We start from the raw sequence: 15,731 nt of genomic DNA, 5'->3' as shown, positions 1-15,731 counted from the left end.
TAAACTCAAAAATAGCTATTTTGAAAAAAAACAAAAAAAAAAAACCAACTCAGAATAAACCTTTAATTCATACATAGGGAGGGTCCCCTCCATGGATGCCACCATCTTGGATTTTTACATGTTTCCATGGTAACATAGAGGAAAAAAAGGATAAAGTTATTGTATTGTATTGTATTCACATTACAGACACACATTAAATTCGACTGCTTGCCACAGTTTCCAGCAGAGAAATGAAATCTAGAACCCACTTCTAGATGTTGATATTCAGTTTTACACACTGCACCTTTAAAGGATTCCCAGAGAGGGTTACAAAATCACAGCAAAAAAGAACTTTTTCCTGATATTCTAAGTGTTTCAGATGCACCTGTAGTTGTAGACCCATTTCAGTTTGGACCAGTGCTGTACCTGATCGTACAGGTCGTGCAGCAAACTAGCATGGCTGAAGACAATTCGGTCCATAGAAACACTGGGGGTCCCTAAAGCCATGTGTAAGGATGCATTCCATGTAGGCTATGTCTCTAAAGCCAGAGAGATCACTGCAGCACAGCTTGACTGTGATTTAAGGCACACATAATATCCTTAAATTCCCTTTCATGCAGGCTAACATAGACATACCAGGGTAACTTCTGCATGCCTTCAGATTTGTTTCATTTAAACTGGGACAACAAAGGTGGCAACAGCCAGGGTGTGTCCTTCTCTTTCACTTAACTAGACACAGCAGACTAACAAAGCATAGTTGTCTGGAGTACATTACCTACCCTGCCCTTTACTTTAGGGAGAAATAGGGAAAAATGTATCAAAGAAATGTAGAATACAAGAAAGACACTGTCTTTCTGTATAGGCCTGCCAATTTTACTCCATCTAATCAAGACAAAAATATTTTCCTCACATCTGTGGTTGTTTTTGAAGAGATGGAGGAACGTGTGTGGACGATGGTGATGACAAGCAGTAGATAAGACATCAGGTAGAGAAGCATGTGTGCGACAGGTCATTCATCATAGATTATTCATGTCATTTTAATATTCAGATTTTTCAAGCATTCATAAAAGGATGTCTGATTAAATACAAACCTGTATAACTACAAATGGTTTAAAAAAATCTATAGTCCGGGAGTAAATCTGCAAATTCACACACCCAAAGAAGGCATCCTACACACTCATACCAGCACACCCAACAATGAAGTACACTAAACAGTCACACCTTTTACTTCAGTCATAAATTAAGCTTTTATATTCTATTAATGTTCAACAAAATAATTTTAGGTCCTTTCCTTTCCTTTCCTTTCCATTAGGGTCATTTAATTTCAGTACATTTAACAGAATGAATGAAGGAAGCAATGGAGCAATGTTCGATGCAAATGTATTTATTGGCCTGTAAATAAAATAAAATCACTCATTCTCATGTGAGTTAATTATATTTTTTCATTATGCCTCAAACTATTTCTCATCAGGATATCTGCTTTTATTTCAGACTATTCAAGGCAAAGTGCTGAAACATTTCCAGCACTTCTTTAACATATAATACTGAAAAGAAAAAGATAAAACAAACAATAATTATAAAAATCAGTGAAATTAACAGTTTGTTAATTGTTCTGTTTCTAATGTGTATTAAACAAGGTTTCTCAGACAAACTAGGTCCTTTAAGAATCAGAGTAAATGAGCTGCTTCAGTGCTGACATCACAACTGGCAAACAGGCGATAACAAAAGATTTTTCTAGCATTATCCTCTATCGTCACACATGTTAGGTGTGATGACAACACACATGTTTGACAAATGGGTGTGGTACTATGGCAAATGACAGGCAGCTTAAAAACTCCCTCATCTCCTTAATGAATATCTCTGACATACAACAGATTTAAGATTTGACTGAAATGTAACTAAAAATGCCTGAACATGTATGGAATAAACCTAGGTCTTGAGAGATGCAGTTACATCAATGTCATAAGCTCTAAATGTCAGACAAGGTAACACAGTTCAGCTAGTGACAATCAAAATCACAATTAATCTATCCTGAGGTTTGTTGAAGGAAAAGGTTTTTACTTTGAATCGTGGCTTTGCTCTTCATCTTCTTACTGATGCTATTTAAACCCTCAAGGTTTATCCATGAAAATCACCAACTTATTTCTTTTTCTCAATCTTATTGGGAACATTTGGACATCAGGACTTAAAATGTCAGAAAACAGGCTGCTGAGATACTCTGACACCATGTTGTTTTAAGATGATATGATCTCCACCTAATGCTCGATAGTTAGAGATGTGTTTTCTTCGGTCATTATATATATATATATATATATATATATATATATATATATATATATATATATATATATATATATATATATATATATATATATTTCTTTTTTTTTTTTTTTTAAACAAAAAGGTGATGCTTGGAACAGAGAACACGGTCTTAATTGCATAAATACAACATTGTGGTACAGAAACATCTCCAATGTCTTTATGCAATTTAGACAAAATACAGAAGCTTGTCTGCATACCTGATAATGAGGACGTCTATTTTTGTTGCCATGGTATCCTAACAGGTATCAAAATAAGTGGACTTTACTAGTGTCATATCAACACTGCAGAGGACAATTACATTGATGGACAAAAGAGGTGCCAAAATATCCTTCTTGTGCTTTCTAGCAGCACATCACATCCTCTGTAGTGCATTATCACCACCCTGCAGTGATTGCTGTTTTCTTAAACTGTACGGTCCTGAACTGAAAGAGTGGGGAAGCGGGGTCAGAGCTAAAGTGGTGGGAAAATGAGATACAGTTCAAGTGTTCTGAAACTAAAAAAACATGATATCACAGCTCCAGGGTTACAGAGTCAAAGGTCACAAGATATCTGGGACCACTACCTTTCTGAGTCAAGTGTAGGTACCATAAATAAAAACAGCACTTTTATGATGGAAAAAAAAATAAAAAATAAAAAGACACACAAAGAAAAACAGACATGAATACATAAAGGCGCTTTCAAATCAGTGAAAATGAAAATTAATGGAGCCCAACTGGCTCATTCAACTCTGACAGGACTGTGAGCTGATAACTTGGCTGTACTTGGAGATCATGGCATGACATCCTGTATGACTTTATGTTACAGGGAAACCTCACCAGCTCTGGTAGAGGACACCTTCATGCTGTGAACTTGGTACAGGATGTTATCACTGGAGGTGGTGGGGACATGGGTTATTTTCTACTTTAAACCGAGTCAATTGCTGTTCTATAATCCTTTAAGTTTGAACTTTGTCTGCCTCTCTCAAAGATGCAAACTCCACTCATCTTGCACTTGGGCACTAAAAATAAAGTATTTAAAAAGCTGAAATGATTCTAATTAATATTGACCCAGGCCGGGTTGTGTTAGGTGAACTCAGGAGCCTTAGTTGACTGGGATTGAATTAGCTGCCAAAGCCAAAGATGCCCTTGATGTAGCCAGTGAGGCCGCCCTTGCCCTTCTGCTCCACTTTGTCATCCAGTGTTGGGAAGGCCACGTGGTTGAGAGCAAGGTCGAAGAACAGTGGCTTGCAGGGGATTGGCTGGAAGTCAGGAGGGAACTGGACAAGATTGGGCTGCTTTCCTACGAGGCCGGGATCTAGACGGAATGTCTCCAGCCGGCTGCAGAGGGGCTGCATGAAGAGGTAGAATTTTAAAACATTAGCATATTGTAATCAAAGCAGCAAAGTTGGTATGTATCTGGATAAATCTAAGAAGAGGACATCCATATTTGTTTCTTATCTACTAGGATTTAATGGTTAAGATCATTAAACACTGACAACATCCCATCAGTTCAGTACAGTCACCTTAAGAAAAATTCCAGTATACACAGTGTCTCTTGATTTAAGCTCTTACCGTGTTGTCTTTCACCTGCTGCTGCGAGGGAACTTCAGCAGTCTCATCAGTGTCTGAAAAACAAAACATTTCCTCAGACCCATGCACAGAAAATGGTAGGAGAGAGGAATATGGAACTCATTGGATTCTCATGTTGTTGAAAAATAAATTAGTTGTCAGAAAAGTAAGTCAGTTATAGAACACCCTCTCACCTAATATGGCAGCAGCTTGAAGGGAGTATTTTTCAGCGCTGACCTCAGCAATGAGCTCCTGAACATCAGGGAGATCCTGCAGAAACCAGGAGAGAACAAAGTCATGGATTTGCACCAGTAAACTCTCACCAAAGACTTTTTTTTAACTGCTTAGGGTAGAGTGTTTGAGTAAATGTACATCAGGAAAATTAAGACTGTCAAATAAAGGCCTATGTCTGTGGCCGGCTTTTTTTTTTAGTGCTGGCAGAACCAACAACCTCATTTTCAGAGCGCTTCTCACTGGCTTTCTTTGTTGCTGCATTAAAAAAAGGAATCCTGCTTTCCTCTTAAGAATCTGTGATGCTGTTTTAAAATAACTCGATGTGCTTCTTATTTCTGTATTTCAATGAAATATCACACAGAAGACTGCAGAAATTGTAAAGGGATCCTGTCCTGACAGGCTGCTGCTGCAGACCTTAAAACTACCCTTGACAAATGATGGAGAAAGGAGAGTCAGATCGGTGTCTCTTCCGCTATTATCAAAAGTCCCACCCCTTTTTGATTTTGATTGGCAGGTGAGGGAAGACGTGACATTGATGAGTGCAGCGCTGTTCCAAAAGTTGTACAGTTGTCAACTGAGGCGCTTTAAGAGTAGCAACAAAATCAGCTGATGCTGATTCTTTCTGCCAGAACGCTGAGCGCTCAGAACGTACTGTATTGGTTTTGAATTGAAAATAAGCGCTGCCAGTGCTAAAAAAGACAGTTATGGACACAAACCCTAAACTGTGTTGAGCTGAGAGATTTCTTAAGGCAGAAGTAAGACTACATTTGTATGTACTATCATACAAGAAGTTTTATTCACTTCTTTCATAGAGTGATTAAAAAATGCAGTGTCTCTCTTTGTGTTCTAATACCAACCTTGAGGCTGTTGTTGAGGCTCTTGGCCTTGGACTGAACCTCCTTGGCATACTTCAGCACCCGCTCATACAGCACCAATGCCTCACTCCATTTCTTCACCAGTACATAAGACTGAGCGATGAAGAAACACCTGTGAGAATACAGAGAGAAACTCGATAAAATGATGATAATTAATAGCAGACATTTTTTAAAGTAATCACTTGCTTTTTCTTGTGAGTAGGGCAGATGTGTCCGCCTTACTCACCTATGACCACATCAGAACAGTGAAACACCATCAGATGTGTCTGTGCCTTACTGCTGAGCTCTCAGCAGAGACTTGACTTCTCCCAGTAATCTGTAGTGTAATTTTCTAACTGTATTTAGTCTCTCTTTCTGCATCATCCTGTTGTGAGTCCTCTTTTTGTAAAGGGATGTTTGTGAGCATTTATTTCCCCCATGTGAGGCTGAAATTCTCTGCTTTAAATGTGATTGATCATTGTGTTATTATTCAGTAATGTTATATTAAAGTCAGTATCTCCATCTGTTGTCCTTTTTCAGCTTGAGTTTACCATGTTATGCTCTCAGCAGATTTTGGAGCATTCAGTATCTTTGAACTTAGTCTAGAGAATTTTCTGGACATTATCTGTCGTTTTGGGTTGTTGAAATGAAACAAACATTTGCATAAAGAAAGCATTTTTGTCCACTTGTCTTGATAAGGGTATTTAAATCTTGAGAAATAGTCCTGTAAGGTACATTTAGGGCAGATAAAAAAGTGTGATTAATTTGCGATTAATCTTGAGTTAACTATGAAATTTGTGTGATTAATCACCATTAAAAAATGTTAATCTATTGACAGCCTTAACAAATATATTTACCATTTAGTCCTTAAAGAGAGCAGTATACGGACAAAACAGACACAGAGAAAAGATGCTTGCCTGTGTATTCTCTTAGTCTAATCTATTATGTATTAGTCTATAAACATGACAAATGAGACAGTAATACAAGCATGGCATTGAACTTAAAGTGTTTTTTTTTTTATAAATGTGTCACTTTTAGAAAATGTTAGTTTAGAAATCGTAACAAAAAGAGCATCTGACCTGTAGGCCTTGTAGACGAGCGTCTTGAGAGAAACCTCTTTCTGAAAGGTATGATCATCCTCCAGACCTTGAAGGGTGGAGAGCTCAGCCAGACTCTGCAGACCAATAAGAGGAAAGTTAAAGACATGATGCAACAGACAGGAAAGGAAAAAAAAGATGATATGTTGCACTGTTAGAAGAAGAATTAAAGAATTGATAGACTGTCAAATAAGGTAAAGTAAACATTTTGCTGACCCCACAGTGCTCAAATATATGCTACTTTTATGGAAATGTATTTTTGACAAGAAAATCCATCCATCCATTTAGATCGTCTTAATAAATTATCTGTCTTATGTCCAGGCATTTACCTGCAGGATAATGTCATAGAGGCGGATAAGGTCCTGTGGGCGGGGCCCTCTCTTGTTCTCGTCAGCTTCGGGTTCCTTCAGTTTAGCCTGCAAAGTGTGGGCCATGCTCTCGTTCCTCTTCACCAACGTGCACAGCTTGATGTAGGTCAGGTAACTGATGAGCACAACACATAAATAATTCACTTATCAAATAGATAAATGTAAGAGGAAGCATCAGACTTCTATATGCCTGGGCTTAGATATCAAAAACTGCATCACAGGCACCATTACTCCTCCTCTCTCTATATGAAAACGCAACAGGGCCTTTTTAATCAGTTGTACAAGTTGGCCATCATTGGTCAAATCCCTTTGAATCCATGCTCTAATAAACTGCAAAGAAATGAAAACATGCTTCATGTAGAGGTACATCTAAAAAAATTAGAATATCGTGAAAAAGTTCAATATTTTTGTCACTCATTTCAGAAAGTGAAACCTATATATTGAATAGACTTTTGGGTTTTCATTATATGTAAGTCATAATCACCAACATTTCAAGAAATAAATGCTTGAAATATTTCACTCTATGTGTAATGAGTCTATATAATATGTGGGTTTCATTTTCTGAAATGAGTGTCAAAAAATATTGAACTTTTTCATGATATTGTAATTTTTGAGATGTACCTGTACATCTACTCAATAGTCGAGAGCCAACTTCATATTTATCTCTACAATGTACAAACCATACGTATTATTAATCATTAACTTAGTTTGTATTAGATGTATCCTGCAGTGGTTAAAACTTCTTAGAAGTGAAAATTACATGCTTCTATTTGTAGACTGAATTTGTTTTGGGGTACATTAATGTTGATAATGGCTGACTCTTGATTCCTAAATCAAAAAAATGACCACCATGAACTACAAAACTTTATAAAGTCTGGTCCTTGAAATGATAAGTTCAAGTAAAGTTGTGTCCTATCTCTATGCCTGGTCTTTTACCTGTGCAGGAACTGCAGGTTGGACACTTTGCCACTGTCAGCATCAGAGCTCCTCTCTCTCAGCTTCTACAAGGATAAATAAATTTAAAAGAAAAAATAATTCCACATTCATATTTAAATCTCACACTTCTTAACTTTATGTAAGCTGTGATTCAATCTGCTTAGTCATAAATAAGAAATCACATCCTTCGATTCTTAAACCTTACCGCCTCACTCTTGAGTTCCTCTCTCACAGCCTGGATGGTGTCTCTGCATTCAGCCAGCAGTGTCTCGTACAGATGCTCTTTGGTTTCCTCATTAGACGCCTGAAAATCAGAAACATCTATTATGTTTGGACTTGATAGAAATCAAGGGGGTGAAGTGAGGAAGGATGATTAAAGGTCCTCAGCCAGGCATGACTGGTGAACGCTGTATCTACAAACTGGCAAGGGCTGCCAACATCTGTTTTCAGGGTTTCAGGCTTTTAAAGCTTAAATAATATTTCAAAATGGCTGATCATGATGGTTTCCATTTTTATTAATGGAAAAAAAAAGTGCCATGATCACTGGTGCTCTGTTCGGAAACAGATATCAGCAGTAGTGAGATTTAAACATTTAACATCAACACTTTAATTTCCATCAAACAAAAGCATGTGGTGCATGTCTCTGCCATGTTAACAGAGCGTAGTTTCAGGAAAACTATCTATGATTCAATTAGGGAGGGTTAAGAATCCAGAAAGTGTGCCAAAAGGTTTCACACTCAAAGGAATTTGGGAGGGGAAGACTTCAGAGTGAATGTTCATTTTAAACCTTGCAAGAGGAAATATTTTAAATATTCTGGGGGGTAAACCTGAACCTGAGGCCTGTAGAAATGTACAGATTACATTCTTATGAGCTATGCCAAGGGGTAACACCGAATCTTCTGAATAAAAACATAAAACGCTCCAATAAAAATCTGCAAGATTTCTGCAACAATCACAACCACCTGATTAAAGGCTACACTGCCATAATAAATGTCAATCAAGCACACACAAATACTTTCTAAAGTCGTGTTAGTTTGACGCAGAGCAACAGTTACAGCTGGGATGTGTCTGTCGCAAACGGGGGTGAGTCACAAGTATGTGGCCCAGCAGGCTGCTCATACATTCCTTCAAACAACTCATCAGCAATCGGACGCACTGTAGTTTCAGGGTTCAAATCTTTGTGAATGACAGGATTGTTCTTCACCTCCGCTTACTATCATCAACACACTAGTACAATAGGGCAATGTTACTCACAGCTTTACTCCAAATACTCCTAAAAGTCTACCATACATTTGAAACTTGAAAGAGAAACTGGTGGAATACATAAAGGGGAAAATATACCAGATAACTGAGGGAGGAAATATCATTAAACGGTTTTGTTTGAATAAAAATCAAACTTCTAACTTATGGATGACACTGTCACAACTCCACCTACCAAAAGAGGCTAAATAAAAAAAAAAAAAAAAAAAAAAGAAGCAAATTGCGGAATATTTTCTTTATTTTAGCAATTTATTTAGTGTTTTTGTCTTTATTTAGATAGAACTGGAGATAGGGAAAGAAATCAAAATGAGATAGTTGGGAATGACATGCAGGAATAAAGTTGCAGTTGGACTTAAACATGAGCCACTTGGAAGACTAATGCCTTCATACAAGGGGCACGACCTCACTGCAAGGCCATCAGTATCCAAGAGGAAATTTTTCTTGTGTGACAAATAATGGCTGGGTCAAAGGGCTGATGTTTGATGCCACACACTCATGCCAACTCCCTGCCAACACCTACAAGACTGGCTCAACCTGCTGAGCACTTTTCTGTTGTTCAAAGAGAGGGCTAGACTGATAAATTGATCAAAAAGGAGGCATCTGAGCTCCTCTTTTTCAACTGAAGAACAGCCAAATGCAGTGTCTCCTATCCCCCCAGGTAAAGAGCTAGAGACAGGTGGTAAAGTTTTGGTGTTAGCCTAAAATACACTCCTATGAGTAATGGATCAGATCTAAGCATGATTAAGCCAACAACTGTTTAGGAATTGCGACTTTTTATTCATTAGGAATGCCTTGCAATAATCAAAAAAGTAGGATTTAACATATTCAGTCACCATTTGCTTAACAGTGGACTTCAACACCACAGTTTGTTCCTAAAAGGGCCTCTTTGAAACACAAAGGTGTTCTGAGATAATAGCACTAATCCGCCCCACTAATACTCCTGATGGGTGTTGTTCTGTATTCATGTGTGGGTTGAAATGAACAGAATGCAGTTGTGCGATCAGAAAGGCTGCATGCCACAGTACTGAGTGGCTATAGGTGTGTCAGGTGTGTCTGGGAGGGTGTGCTGGGCCTTTGGATGTCTAAAAGTGTGAGGAATGAGCTGTGGTGGCTCTGTATAACACATACAAGTGTAAAGGAGAGTGTCACCTGTTGGTAGTCTAAGGAATTTTCAGAATATGAAGGAAGGAAGAGGGGGTCAGACACCTAATATCTGAGGTGGGGTAGTATGAGTAACCATGATAAACTAAGAAACACTGGTCTTAATTACTGGAGCTGACCTCTGATGTAATTGGGCTGGATGCCATTAAAAAAGGCTGATAAAATATGTGGCATTTTGTCCTGTGCATAACTTTATGGGTAAACTCTCAAATAGGATTGCAGAGTGTGGCTAATGTTAGGATTGTTAGCAAAGCTGATTTGGGTCCCTCTGGCAAAATAACATCCACATGCCTGTACTAAATGTGACTGCAAAGTGCCCTAACTGACATGACAGATTAACCTTACACAATCTACATACAAGTTGACCTACAATTTCTTGGTCAAAATGCTGCCAAACTGTGAAATGGGATGCCAGCTTTCCATGGTGCTGGTTTGCATCTGGGGAGTAAAGTGAGGAGAGAAGGCCTTATTATAATATTAATGATTAACACTAGTCTATTATAACAGGCCAGAGAGTAGAGATGTTCTGGTACCAATTTTTCCTTCCAACTACCAATTTCAATACTGAGGACTGATCCAATATCAGTGGAATTTTCTGGACTGACTGTGCAGACTAGCAAAATATTTTAGACCTATATTTGACTCAGAACATGGCTCAACAAATAGAATCATAATGTACAGCATCTCTGTGACCCTGAATTCATTTTTCTGCTGATTGATTTTGACTGCTAAATATTAAAATAACAATAATACAGGGGGCTGCATCACAGGCACTGTCTCTCTCTCTCCTTTATGCTCTATTCAGGCAGCATAACGTGATTACAGAACAGCTTGCTATTGGCTTACAGACCCTCACAAAGGGTAAAAATATGATGGTTAGCGTTCAAGCTAGCGGTAATAAATGATTGTAACTGGATTAAAATGGATAAAAGGTGTTAAATATCTGGTTTACTGGTGTGGATTTAAAGCCCTGAAAAGTCACACGAGTTCCATGCTGCTGCTGCAATGGATTAAAGGCCATCAATAGTGTGAATGGGAAGGCACAACGGCTAGCTTCAAGAGGAAAAACAAGTAAGAGGCAGCAACTCTGTGTCACTTTCTGTCATGTATGACAGCGCCAGTCTGGAAAGCATTTTTACGATCACATTCAGAAAAACTGTCACGCAGCTTTCATTCTTTGCTGCTGTAGAAGGTCCTTTGCTTCTTTGCTGCTGTTCTGAAGATGGTGGCTTGTGCAGGCAGCGCTTTCCGGCAGTAAAGAAGAATTGATTTCTGGTTTACAGCGTTAACATTTAGCATGGCTAAACAAAGCAAAAATATAAAGCTAAACCCATTACATTGCATTACAGTTTAGAAACAAAAATACGAGAAACACTTTTTAATCAAAAGGGAGTAGTAATTATAGTGCAGACTAATAAGGATGCCAATGTTTTAAAACAAAGTAGCAAACAGGAATATAATAGCGTGTAAATACCAACCTGAGCAATAGCTGCCTCGTTGTCTGCCAGACCCAGAAGGAAGACGCGGGCCTTGTCAATCTTAACAGGCACTGTTCGCCCTCGCCACTCCACCTCACTCATGGTGGCTGCCTGCTTGGTTCTGGCCTGAGTGATCAGAGCCTAAGGGGAAATGCAAGAACACGAGAATTTTAATGTTGAACATCTTTGGGTTTTATAAAAATAACATTCAGTCGTCTGAAATTATGTTATAATTCAAAACCATTTTTAAAATATATTTCATACGGCGACCAAGTGTGTGTTTCTCTGTCATAGAGTCATATTTTGCAGTACCTGTATATGAACAGTGAATAATGATACAAGTGTATAAAATAATGTCCAACTCTTGTGTTTACCTCTAGTTTCTCAGCCATCATGCCTCCTCCTCCACCTGTCAGTCTCATCAGCATCAAGTCATTGATGGCATTCTGATCACCTGCAATACAGTGGAGGAAAAGACAGGTACACAAAATGCTAAGATGTGGGGAAGCTGCTTCTTTTGCCATTTGTGTATCTTTTGCTACTCACCGATGTTATAAGCACAGTATCGGATGTTGGGAGAAATCTCGTCCACACGCTGGCGATACAGAACAGCAAGCTCTTCAGTGAACGCACTGGCCAGCTTCTCATAAATGGTCCTGACAGACAAACAATGAATTTCCAACAGTCATATAATTTGATGACAAACACGTACTGATCATATTAATACAATACCACCTGAAGGTGTTAAGACTCACTTGCACTTATTGAAGGCTTCCATGGCACGCTTCCACTCCTGAAGCTCAAACTCCACCATACCAGTCAGGTATGCAGTGTAGGCCTAGAATAAATGCAGATTTTGGCTTCATGTTACCTGTCTTTGCATGTTTCTGTTTCCACAATGTTAAGAATTTCATACATGGAACTGGGGCTGAACCATTTGGGTAAATAATCTGAATGATATTTTCCCCACTGTCCTGACTGCAATTTAATATGCATTATTTTTTTAGTTCCACATCTGTATTTCTTTTACAAACACAGGCTACAAATCAAACAATAATATAACAAAACATCCCCAGAAAGATTAGCCAGGGCTGAACCATTTTGAAAAAAAATATCTAATTGAATTTATTTGGACTCATATTGCAAATTCAGTGAATTGTTGAAGGGAATTGTCATTTTATGTCTCTCATTTTTAATAAGAAAAACATATACAAAAACAAGGAAGTAGGGTTTTAGTAAAATATTTTCAAAAAGACCCCTAAATGTTTGCATGATGTGTGGAGCATAACATTTCAGCTGCAAAAGAATAAACTGTACTGCACTGGTATCTTGATATTTCAGGTTAAAGAAATATTGCATATGCGATTTGAAAATTTCAGTAGGACATATTGCTTACTGCTCATTTTTCTGGACTACACACCTGTGCCTCTAGTTTAGTCTTGGCATCCACCCGAGGGCTCTCACAGAGTTTCTCTAGCTTCTCGCTGTGCTTTGCAGCCTTACGTAGTCTTGCCAAAAGGTGGAAGCGTTTACGGGGCTCTGTGTTGGCCTCTTGCTTCAGCTGCATGGCATAACTCCATGCACGCTCTGCCTCCATCAAAACCAGCAACAGGTACCTGAACAGAGGAAAGTTAGCCATTAGTTGTCTGCTGAAAGTTTTTCCTCACATTACATTTTTGAACTCCTGTCAAAGAGGTGGTAGTTATTCATAATCTTAAGAGGATACATTTCTTGGAATATCTGCTTCAATTCTTTGATTTCGCAATGATTTCTATCATATGGTAGGTAGTAAAATGACACCAATACTGGGGGGAAAAAAGGACAGACTCTGCAGAGGCGTTTTCATTATTCCAAGCCAAACACACATTCATTATACAAGTGCATCTAAAAAAAAAAAAGAATATAATGAAAAGGTTTCTTTTTACCCGTGGTTTGACTCAGGAAGTGACACTTCCATAAATAGATACCGCTCATAAAAAGTGAAATATTTCACTGGACTTCAAGCACTTTGGATCCTGTGCCTCTCTGATCTGCCTCCAGACCCTAGGACATTTATTTTGAAATTGAACTCAAAATTGAATTTCATCTGAAAACAGGACTTTGGACCACTGTGAAACAGTCCAGATCCTTTTCTCCTTAGCCCAGGTGAGAAGTTTATAACATCTGTGCTCCAGGAGTGGCTTGGCACTATGAACACTTGTAGTCCATATTCTGGACCTGTCTGTGTTTGGTGGCTCTTGATCCACTGACTCCAGCCTCAGTCTGCTCTATGGAGTTACTTTGTTTGACAACCCTCTAAAGGCTGAACTCATCCCAGTTGCTTTTGGCCCTTTTCTTGACACACCTTTCTCTTTCAGTCAGCTTTCCTTTAATATGCTTTGATACAGCCTCTGAAAACAGCCTGCCCTTCAGCAGTGGCTTACCCTCTTAATGGAGGGATTCAATGATTGTCCTCTGGACAACTGTAAAGTCAACAGTCACCCCAATGATTGCAGTTGTGTGTACTGGACCAGAGAGAGAGAAATATGGCTTAGGAAAACCTTTGCAAATTGGACTTTTCCCACAATATTCTATTATTTGGGGATAATGGTTTTTTTTTTTTTTCGTGACTTTTATCTGTAACCATCAAGATAAAACAAAAACAGTCTTGGAATACTTTTTATGAGATAAATCTAGACTTTATAAAATTATAACTTTTAAAAGTAAATAACAGGAAAAAAAACATTTACATGATATTCCAATTTTTTTAAGATGCACCTTTACACTGAACTATTTCATTCAATCAGCCAGCTGAACTTTGCATTTAAGTCCAGCACAGAAGAGTCTTTCCTCACCTGCTGTCAGAAAGTATTTCCACTGTTATTTTTTTCCCAACAAACTTGTGTCTGTTGCCCATCTTGAAGCCAAGAGTTTTACGCAGGCGTCGCAGTCTGCGGGAGCAGTAGCCCCTGGACATGGGGAGAAAAAAATGGTTACATTACACTCACTACAGAATAATGCTGGCAGGGAAATGTATATCTTTATGTGCAACAGTACACAAAACATTCACTAAACCAAGTCAATATAAATGTAATGTAATGGCAATGTAGACGACACAATTCCTTAAAAAACACAAAAATGTTTTCTTCTGCATTTTTACTTAAGCCACTTTCAGTCAGTGCTGGTTACAGTATGTACAATCATTTAATCGGCCATGCATTTGTTGTACAGTTTACAAAGGTGTCATACAGAAGTTATGCCATAAAATGTTTATCATCCCTTCACCTCAACATTGTATATACTGAGTTTAGGTTTTTAACTTAGGTATTTATCATTGCTAGGGATGCAAATGTGTTTTTTCATAGTCTGTTTTACTTGTCTTTGCTTCACGGCAGGGTTTTGTTCACTTTTCTAGTAAACTGGAAAATATCCTGCATGCTCCTCTATAAGGTTTAGATAGCTCTGTTCACCTTTGGTGGTTTAATAGGAACCATATGGCAGAAGAGGTTTCTATTCATAACGATCATTTACACGCAAAAGAAGAGTTGAGAATCGGCAGAAAGGGTTGTGATGTATGATAAACAGCAATCCATGTAATCCTTGCAAACAGATACATTATACAATACAAGGCGGCTCACTGACGGTATTGTAGGAGTTGATTTGGATGTAAAGGTCATGAATGACTGGAAACAACTTACCTGTATCTCTGATAGTCTCCATGTCTGAGGCCATGCTGCTGCTGTGACTCCTTGATTATTTGCAAAACTGCGATTTAATGTTAAGGAACAACCTGTTCTACTACACCTCACACTCTGGCACTTGGGGGACAATTCACACACGTTCAAGTATGAGTGTGAATGTACAGACACGGGACAGACAGTAGTACTGTTTTTTGCTGCACAAACAGTAAACCAGCTTCAACTGAAACAGACTGCCACAGCTACAATGAAATTCAACACGCTCAATTCATCATACCATTTGAATGTAGGGTTCTTGGACTTACACGGTTCTGACAGGCACAATATTTAAGCTTTAACGCCAGTCAGAAACAGTTGCTTCAGTATGACACGTAGCCTAAAACGCCAGCTAGCTTTATCCTCTGGCCATGCTAACGACCCACAGCTAGCTACCCACGCTTACATTGTTTCTCAACAACAAACACAAACTGCGTCAGCTCTTTTGGTAGTGTAAAGGATACTTTCCAGTCCAAGTCCTCCGTCCGGCGAATTTTCTTTATTTTCATCCATGGAGGGAACTTTAGCTTCATTTTGCTTGTCTGCGGCCATCTCTAAATGCTAACAGCTAGGAGGTGCTACACACATGCTCAGTCAGAAGACCAATAACGGCACTGGGAGGGGCGAAACAAAACCGAATTCTCGCGAGATTTAAAATGATAGAACTGGACCCACATTTTGCGATCATTCTTATCCAAACATTTTACTGGAAATAGAACAAAGAAACAAATTTTCACTGATTGAATGTCCCTGTTGAACATGGTTGAAAAATAAATTTGGCT

The 15,731-nt window shown here is 38.5% G+C and overlaps 1 protein-coding gene across 1 annotated transcript; it reads right to left on the bottom strand.

The window, feature by feature from the left end:
* Nucleotides 1–1,347: 1,347 nt before the first annotated feature.
* Nucleotides 1,348–15,552, bottom strand: srp68 (signal recognition particle 68). Its single transcript, XM_041785479.1, has 16 exons — nucleotides 15,414–15,552; nucleotides 14,914–14,980; nucleotides 14,071–14,184; nucleotides 12,657–12,852; nucleotides 11,992–12,074; nucleotides 11,783–11,892; nucleotides 11,611–11,690; nucleotides 11,237–11,377; nucleotides 7,543–7,641; nucleotides 7,338–7,402; nucleotides 6,363–6,516; nucleotides 6,016–6,110; nucleotides 4,940–5,069; nucleotides 4,043–4,118; nucleotides 3,852–3,904; nucleotides 1,348–3,628 (listed from the first exon to the last, which is right to left on the bottom strand). The coding sequence occupies exons 1-16, from the start codon at nucleotides 15,499–15,501 to the stop codon at nucleotides 3,401–3,403; spliced, it is 1,779 nt and encodes a 592-aa protein (XP_041641413.1). The 5' UTR covers nucleotides 15,502–15,552; the 3' UTR covers nucleotides 1,348–3,400.
* Nucleotides 15,553–15,731: the final 179 nt, after the last annotated feature.

Source organism: Cheilinus undulatus, linkage group 4 (genome assembly GCF_018320785.1).
Source record: "Cheilinus undulatus linkage group 4, ASM1832078v1, whole genome shotgun sequence".
NCBI lineage: Eukaryota > Metazoa > Chordata > Actinopteri > Labriformes > Labridae > Cheilinus > Cheilinus undulatus.
The sequence above is the reverse complement of the archived record's forward strand: the minus strand, read 5'-3'. Positions and strand labels throughout refer to the sequence as shown.

Bases quoted from the DNA above. Each gene is read 5' to 3' on its own strand.
- srp68 (XM_041785479.1), bottom strand. From the start codon at position 15,501: ATGGCCGCAGACAAGCAAAATGAAGCTAAAGTTCCCTCCATGGATGAA. The intron at 12,075-12,656 runs GTGTGTAGTCCA...CATTTATTCTAG, and splicing joins AGACTAAACTAGAGGCACAG to GCCTACACTGCATACCTGAC. The intron at 6,111-6,362 runs GTAAATGCCTGG...ATTGGTCTGCAG, and splicing joins TCTATGACATTATCCTGCAG to AGTCTGGCTGAGCTCTCCAC.